Source organism: Myiozetetes cayanensis, unplaced genomic scaffold (genome assembly GCF_022539395.1).
Source record: "Myiozetetes cayanensis isolate MyiCay16 unplaced genomic scaffold, myiCay2020 scf1, whole genome shotgun sequence".
Taxonomy (NCBI): domain Eukaryota; kingdom Metazoa; phylum Chordata; class Aves; order Passeriformes; family Tyrannidae; genus Myiozetetes; species Myiozetetes cayanensis.
The window spans coordinates 63585808-63594376 of NW_026086604.1; the positions used below are offsets into that span (position 1 = coordinate 63585808).

General features: G+C 39.4%; 1 protein-coding gene across 1 annotated transcript in view; it reads left to right on the plus strand.

The window, feature by feature from the left end:
- The window catches only part of TERT (telomerase reverse transcriptase), a 30199-nt gene extending 25895 nt beyond the window's left edge, over positions 1 to 4304 (plus strand). The window contains exons 14-16 of the mRNA XM_050326357.1: positions 246 to 370; positions 720 to 857; positions 3824 to 4304. Of these exons, the coding sequence (XP_050182314.1) occupies positions 246 to 370; positions 720 to 857; positions 3824 to 3927 (367 nt within the window). The 3' untranslated portion in view covers positions 3928 to 4304. The remainder of the gene's footprint in view (positions 1 to 245; positions 371 to 719; positions 858 to 3823) is intronic.
- Positions 4305 to 8569: the final 4265 nt, after the last annotated feature.

The following is an 8569-nucleotide window of genomic DNA, read 5'->3' on the forward strand; positions in this document are numbered from 1 at the left end:
TTCTGTTGCTAAGGCAGATGGCTTCAAGATCTTCTTTCAGCATAAAACCTATAAACAAATGTCCTGTGTGTCTGACGCCTCCAGGAATGTGTATATATAAGAGAGGTGTCATATGGTAACAGTGTTGATACAGCTAAAGATTGTTGGGTGCTTTTAAATGTTGTATAGTGGCTAAGGTATGTAATCATTGTTGCACTTGAAATTCCAAATGACTTTTGATTAAATAGGCTGGTTTTTTTGAACAGGTTCCATGCCTGTGTTCTCCAACTTCCATTCAACCAGCAAGTTAGGAAAAATCCTTATTTCTTCCTAAGGATCATCTCTGAGACTGCACCATGCTGCTATGCTATCCTGAAAGCAAAAAATGCAGGTATAGGTTGTTAATGACGATGAAGTAGTTGGTTTTGGGGGGTCTTTTTAGACAAATGAAGCATCTTGAATGTGCAGTCTGATAATGTAATTTTTAGATAAAGATCAGGAATGAAAAATATGGAGTGTATGATAAGAATCACAGTCCATTTTTCTTCTTAAATTCAGTTTTCTGAAGACTGAGATTCAGGCTTTAGTTTTTAGTTTTCTGCTGGCCTAAGAGACATCACTGACTAAATGGGTCTTTAGTAAAAAGTCTTGAAGTGGTTTTGTAGAAGGAGAGGAGAGATCAGACATACTTCGTGATGCTCATAATTTTCAGTGACATTATTTTCCTGTTCTGTCTCTAGGGATTGCTTTAGGTAACAAAGGTGCATCTGGCGTGTTCCCTTATGAGGCAGCAGAATGGCTCTGCTACCATGCCTTCATTGTCAAACTGTCAAATCACAAAGTTATTTACAAATGCCTGCTTAAGCCCTTAAAAATCTGTAAGTATTCAACTGTTTTTACAGTTTTATCTAAAGTTAAGTGGTGGTGTTGGCATACCTCTGACCCTTCTACTTGGTGAAAGAAGCTGCCTGTGTCCCTGGCTTCTGGGAGGCTCTCACCTTAACTAATTGTGTGGTCTGTTCTATTATTTCTGTTGCTTGGGCAATTCTTCAGTCTCGTTCCAGAATAGCATCTATTTGATTTGAAATGTATCATAAGCTTACTTTGATACCTTCACAGTGCCCCCAGAAGAGAGCAACTCTCTTTTTAAAAGGATGCATTTTCTTCCCAGATCAAAGGCTTGCAGCAGTGCCTGAGTGCACAGTCTGATTTTTGGTGGTGCAGTGTGAATGTATCGAGATGTCACTTAAGCTTTGACAGGAACCAGACTGATGATTGGGATTGTACCAGCCATGTTCTTGACAGCTATGGACTTTCTGTATGGAGCACAACTCCAGCAACCTCTCCCAGAGAAGCTCCTTCTCTGAGTTACTCACTGACACCAAAACCAGAGACCCCATGTCTGCTCACCGCTGCTGAGAAGTGCCTGGGCGTGGCTGCTGGCTTCACTTGAAGGGGACAGGAACTGGAAAACTAAGCAGAAAATGCAGTAGTCATACCCTGTAGGATAATGGCTTCTCTGGGAGCTGCCTCACTTCTCTAAGATCCATATAAGGCACATTTGAGTTTTCGTCCTTAATGCTGAATGTTTTGCCCTTGGGATCTTTGACTGGCAGACCACAATGCAAGCCAAAGCTCTGTCATCCTTCTCTGTGCATGCTTTGCTCTTGAACCTGACAGTGCCTTCATGGTGGAGACAGCCCCAGGCAGTGTTACTGCTCAGCAGAGGCTTGTCTTCCGTGGCTGCATGCATCTGCCATAGAAGTGGTTTCTGCCCTCCATAGAGTCACTCCACCACAAATGGCAGGGAAAATGGGCTGGGGAAGTAAGGTGGAGTTTCCCTAGTGAGAACAGTGGTTGTCACTAGGCTCCTTCTGCTGTACCCATACAGTTGCCTAAATGCAGCACTGGCCTGAAACTTGCATGTGGTCCAAGCCTGTGTGCACAGTTTCTAAACCAATAAGGGAAAGAGGGAAGGCTGACCATCTATCAGTTGGCTTCTCTGGCAGTGAGAATTGCCCTTGAGAAATGGAATAATCTTTCTTCCTAAATTCCTGGAAAAGCCTATGTTGTATAACACTCTACTTGCTGAGTATTGTGGAGGTGGAGCAGGAAAAATACAAAGGTCACTAGAAGGTTAGTGGTGATGTTTTCTTGAAAAGAGTAATTTCCAGCTATTCTTTCATAACTCTTACCTTCTCTAAGGCAGAGTCTGTTCTTCACAGCCACAGTGTCAAGACAACCCACTCTTTTTATGTGCAGGGCCCAGTTTCTTTTGCAAATGTTTGAGACTTCAGGTAAACTGCTGAAAAGTCAAGGGTTTAGAGATCTTTGCTTCATAGCTACCTAAACAATTAGCAGGCTTTGACTTATTTTTACTGTGAAAGTGAGACAAAAATTTTTGTCTTACTTCTGGAAATCAGGTAGCATGCGTAGATGTTGGAGTAATCATGGCAGGGAAGTCACTGACTCAGGTGTGATCCTGTAAAGTTAGCTCAGTATCTCTGTGTGGTAACTGTAGCACAGAGAAAACCAAGGTTGGTAATAGCCCCTGTGTTGACTTAACAGCTACATTTTTTTGTTGTCATTTTGGAGTTTGTATTGACTGTATAAAACCTATTGCCCCTGTACGTTCATGTTGTTGATAGGAATTGTTATAAACATGGGTTTTCTTGTTTCCCTGCACATGCCTTCCCATTACTCTCCACAGGAAGTCAATACCAAGCTCATTGGTTTTGGGGAGGAGGTTCTTCCCCCCAATTCTCAAACCTGTTAAATATCAACGTCAGGGGCTTGTCAGTACGAGTTGTCATCATTCTTCAGAGTAAAGTATTTAAAACATAGTTACTGTTTAACATCTCTTCTATTATTACCAGCAGGGAAAGGAGCAAGAGTCTTTCCTTATCACGATAAGATATAAATACATCATCTGTCTCCTTTCCAAGTACAGGATAAATGTTTACTGAGCACTTCTGCCTTTCTGCACCACTGACAATTTTGCTGACTCTGTTTAGGTGATGGACTTAAACTGTTGCTAGGATTTTACATGTTCTTCTTAGTCTTTAAAAAGTCCTTTTTACTGTCTGTAATTCTGTTCATGGGACGTTCACTGACCTGCTGTGTTTCAAACTATGTTGTCCTATAAAAAATTAATTTCTGAGAATCTCATTTAGTCTCCAATATTTTCCACCATAAGGGTGGCTTTCTAGTTAGCCTCTCTTCTCTGACAAGGAAACACAGTGGGGAGAATTGCTGTTGCCAGTCTTATAGCAAAAGGTGCATTTTCCATGTGATTTTATTTTTTTTTTTTAATCTTTTTTTGCATATGTCAGTTCCACACATAGGCTACTTAGATGTCATATATGAAAGTAGAGGGGGGAAAAAAACAGTTTGGGAATACCTTCCTGCAACAGATAAGGACCTATCCCTTGTCCTTAGCATTGTTTAAAACAGGGTCTTTCAAAGTAACTGGCTTGACAGAAGACCTTTTTGGATGGATAAAGTTATTGAATAAATGGTCTTATACTTTTCAAAAACATTTAATGATGTTCTCAAATCCAAACAAATAAGTGTTACAAGAGTTGAAAGTAGGAGGAATTTGCTCCTTGGTTTTCTTTAATATTTTCATGTACAATTTCGAACCTTTTTATTTATTAGTCTCATTTAAAGGTAGAAGAATGGTAGCATATTTTATTATAACTTTTTTTTATCCCCGTATTCCAGATGTTTCAGCTTTTTAATTGGATTTAGCTAGTATTGATTTCATGACTTCATTAGTATTTTCCCTAAATGACAAATGATAGTTACTTGCAGTTATAATGAATTGTTTCTGATATTTTGGTAGGTAAGATGCAGCTGTTCAGGAAGATCTCAAAGGATACTATGGCACTACTGAAGGCAGTGACAGAACCATCTCTTTGTCAAGATTTCAAAGCTATCCTGGACTAGCTGATTGATGTTTATTTTATCATTTTTCCAGGTTTGAAAATAAATGCTATACCTTTAGGTGCCTTTTCTCTCTACTTTGTTTTGATAGAGTGGACCAAAATCAACTTCGTTCAGAAGTTTTCTGTGTTTGTTTCTCAGATACCATACAAGGACTTAAAAAGAGTAGACAATTTTTTAATATCTTCTTGTTTGGTTTTTTTGTTGTTGTTGGAGGTTTTTTGTAAATTCACAGGCTATTTGAAGTAATTTACTTCGTTTCATTCAGTGATTCCCATCCTCTTGATGAAGGAATCATTAAACTATGTTCTGTACAAAATTATCTACTTTCATGTTTTAGTGGGTTGTTTTGAAGGACTCTGTGTTGCAGACTATTTTATAATAAAGTACCTGGTTAATTGCAATAACATGTACTTGTTTCCAGTGCCTTTATTTTATAGTAACCTTTAATATTCTGCCCAGCTGGGTTATGCCTTGAAATTTAGTTACCTTCACAGGACAAGGGCACTTCATGGCATTACCTAGCAAGATGCACAGGCTGGAAATTTTATACTTTGGAGATCACAGCTAGTATATGACAAAATTTCACTGTCCACAATGGATTTTTTAAGAGCATGTTTTATATATTTTGAATACTTGGTGGTATTTTTAGTACAGTGTTATATAGAATGATGATGCTGGTGCATTTATACCTACAAAACAGAAGTTCTTGACTAGAAAATATACCACATATATTGCTCTTCTATTTGCATTTACTGTTTTTTATTTATGTTTATCTTTGCCTCTATACAAAAAAACTTTTTACAAAGGCATATATATATATGTCCTATATATATATATGACAAGGGAGATGGGTTTAAACTGAGAGTCTGTTTACATTAGATTTAAGGAAGAAATTCTTTGCTGTGAGGGAGACAAGCCACTGAAACAGGTTGCCCAAAGAAGTCATGGAAGCCCCATCCCTGGCAGACCACCACCACACAGCTCCTAGAAACTGATTTGCCCTATTGCAGTCTGTCCATTAATATCATAACTCACTTCAAAACGTACAATCAGTCATGCAGGTTTGTTTTTTTTCTTTCTAAAAATTGACAGTGTTAAAATAAAAATGTAATAAACTTTAAAAAAGCCACAGAAGAATTGTTCCTACTAGAGATGAAGAACAAGCCAGTTGCTTCTCAGCCAGCAGCTCAAACATTTAAACCCTCCTGTGCCCCACGATGGTCTGCAGTGATATTGGTGTGAGGGAGCACTATCATGGACAACATCGCTTAAGAGAGGCCTTGGCCAGGCAGGAAGCTTTATTTGATTGGATCGTGGGGAAGAAGAGACTGCAAGACCCTCCAACGTGAAGAGCAGAGGGAATATAAACTTCACTTGATGGCTTGGATTAGACCATATTTTCTCTGTATCACAGTGGATACTGTGAGAGTGCAAACTGCTGATGTGGTCCCAGTTGAAGGTGCAATTTTATAAAAATGAATAAAGTGTAATGCCTGCAATTCCCTGATCTGATGTTTGTCTTTACCTGTAATTACTGGCTGAGTTGGCAGTTTTGAACAGTAACCACTGTTTCCAAAGACTGTTTGTAAACAGATACAAATACAATGCAGAAATCCCAAGAGAAGACTAATTCATTTAAAATATCCTCTGCTCAAGGAAGCAAGTAGATGTAAAGCTGAAACTAGTATGTGTTTTAACAAATGGAGAATTTGGATATTTGAAGAAAAGCTGCAGTCTCTACTGGAAACCTGAACTTACTGTAGTGGCTTATGATAATTGGGAAAACAGTACTATGGGCATACATTTAAGGAATAGATTAACCATAGCAAGGGGATGCATTTGTTGCTCTAAAATTAGATGTTTATACTGTTGGGAAGGTAGAAATATTCCATAAAGCTGCTTCTGCACAGAACTGTTCTAAAATAGTGCCATATGTTGTGGTGGTAAGATGTATTCTACTTAATTGGTAGCAAGGCAGTACGTTAAACAGCAACTGCTGACTGCAAGTGTTTGGGTGGATTGAATAACTTGAATGTGGAAATATTAAATGAATTAGCTTAGGAGCATTCTGAATCTGTAATGTGGGTTTTCAGCAATCATTGGACAGCTGGGAAAATTGCAAAAGATTTGAGGGTTGGGGTGAAGGTTAAGATTGTCTCAGTATTTAAGAGAAGGTAAGTAGAACTAAGCCACTCGATGTAAGTCGCTGCTGCGCAACCTACGTTGTAGTTGTTGCAAACCACACTGCAAGTGAGCTTGCTGGAGGGTTTATGTGGGGAGGAAGAGGGATAGGGCTGAACATTGTTTCCTAATGTGTGTGCAGGGCTGGAATGGAGGAATTTGACACAAGTTCCTCTGGAAGATACTGTAGTATCTGGATTCATTCATCTAACACATCCTTCTCCCCACTACTTCCTTTTAGGAGGGAATTATGGACTGCAAATCTCAATTTGAGGTAGGTATCGAGTTTTCCAAGTTAGGAAACTGCCTGTGTTCCAGAAGAATATGCTTTTCTCTCTGCATCTTTTCTCTATTTATTGTATTGTGATAATTTGGATGTGTCTTTATTTATAGTGTTGTTGTGATGCTCCTTTTGATGCTTTTTCCTTTACGAGGCAGTTGAGCTCCTTGTCTTAGGGATGTGGATTCTGCTTAAGGCTGAACATGACAATGCCTGTGTCCTTTATTAACTCACCCCCAAAGGATCCAGGCTGTCCTTACAGCCTAGACAATTGTAGAAAAGTCAGAACAGTAGGAGTTCACTGTGGAGTATTATAGCAAAAAAGATTTTTTGGAATATGGAGATAAAAAATTCAAAGAGGAATGAGCAGAAGTAGGGAAAGCATTTAATATGTAAGACTTCAGCACGTTCAGTTACATGTTTGCATGCATATCCTTCCCCAAGTAACATTCAGTCATGCAATTCAAGTGAAAATAGTACTTATAAGATGCTGTGCTTCACATGAATAGGAAGGGGAAGGTTGCAGCACTGATTTTACTGGAACAAGGCTACAGTTTTGGTTTAGGAATTTGGGTTAGAGGTCACATCAGAAGGACAGTGACAACAGAAACACAATGTTCGTGTGAGAGTTACTCAACACGTTTTCTGCATGCCTCCTGCAGCTAAACAGTAACTTCAGATAGTGTGTTTCCCTGCTATCATTTGTAGTTGCTGGAGCTGAAAATTGTCTTCCCCCTTGAGTCCTGTCCTAGGCTGAACTGATGTCCAGTGACCCACAAAGTCTCCCTTCTGCTGAATGGAAAGGGGCAGCTCAAAAGTCAACAAGTCTGTGAGTGCTATGCCGGTGATGCAAGATGGATTTGTAGACTTGAAAGTCTTGTGTATGTAGTTTAATTATTTTCTCATCTTGTGTCTGTATTAATTGGATGTGTTTTTGTGTAACAACAGAACTCTGACCAGATACTTAAACCTGCTGCATATACTTGCATGTGTGATTTTAATGAACATCTAGCTATCTGTAGTCAGAGACATGAATATAAAGTATATGCTTTAGTTAGTAAAAAAATCTTATTTATGTATTCACAGCTTTTATATAAATACATGCAAAAATTAAAATTATTTATTTTTTGTTATTCTTTTCTTTGGAAGCATTTTTTACTCACAACATTTCAAATTTTATTTGCAACAGGCAGGGTAACGATTTAAATCTTCAATGTCATTACCAAAAGCTTTATGGTGCATAGGTGCAGAACATCAAGAACTCTGCTTAGACCTTTGTGACTTGGGAGGTTTCTGTTGACAGAAACTGTGTTTCTGTGCTAGGGTACCTGCCCCTCTACTGACTTGAAGGGCTGGGCCTGTTGGCAGGCTACCATGGGGAGTTGCTGGACATCCTCATGCAGACCATTGGCCAAGTCCATGGCTCTCGGAAGTAAAAACATGCGTAGCCCAGGCACTTAACCACTTTGCAGGTGATTTGACTCATTCCACATAGGGGGAAGAGCTGGGAGGCTCTGGCCTGGCAACTGCTATGCACACAGACTGCTTACCCTGTGCATTTCTTTTCAGCAGGCAGAGTCATGGTGTGCTTTTCGTCATTTGGTGTAGACAGGTTGGATGCCACTGTTGTGTCATTGTTCCCATCACTACTAAAGGAGAATCTTACTGTCCAGGCTAGTTCACAGAATCATAGAATCATTAAGGTTGGAAAAGACCTCCAAAATCATCAGGTCCAAACTCAAGTTGCAGGACAGGAGGTTGCTGCTGCAGCAGCTGTGTGAAGGGGGTACTAAATCTAAGAAAAAGAAAAAGACTAAAAAAAAATTAAGCTGCAAGAAAGAAATCACCTCCTCTCCCTCCCAAGCTTGCAGTTCCCCTTTGTGCCTCTTTCAAGGAATCAGGTAACTGCCTTTGCTCTGCAGAGTTTCAGTTGGTCTCATTCATCTTCACTGTGCAGCCAAATTCCTGACACCCATTATATGAAGCCCTACTAGTGCATAGCCTAAGGCTAAATACTGAAATTGCCTCCATTTTCCTTAATCTTCCTTTCTTTTTCTTGACTCCTCAACCTAAAGGCTTTGTGGTACCTTATCCTCGCATACTTTCCCTATATTTTTTTCAGAGGCTGCTGATTTCTCAGATATCTTGACAAAAGGAATTCTCATCTCCCTCTCATCATTC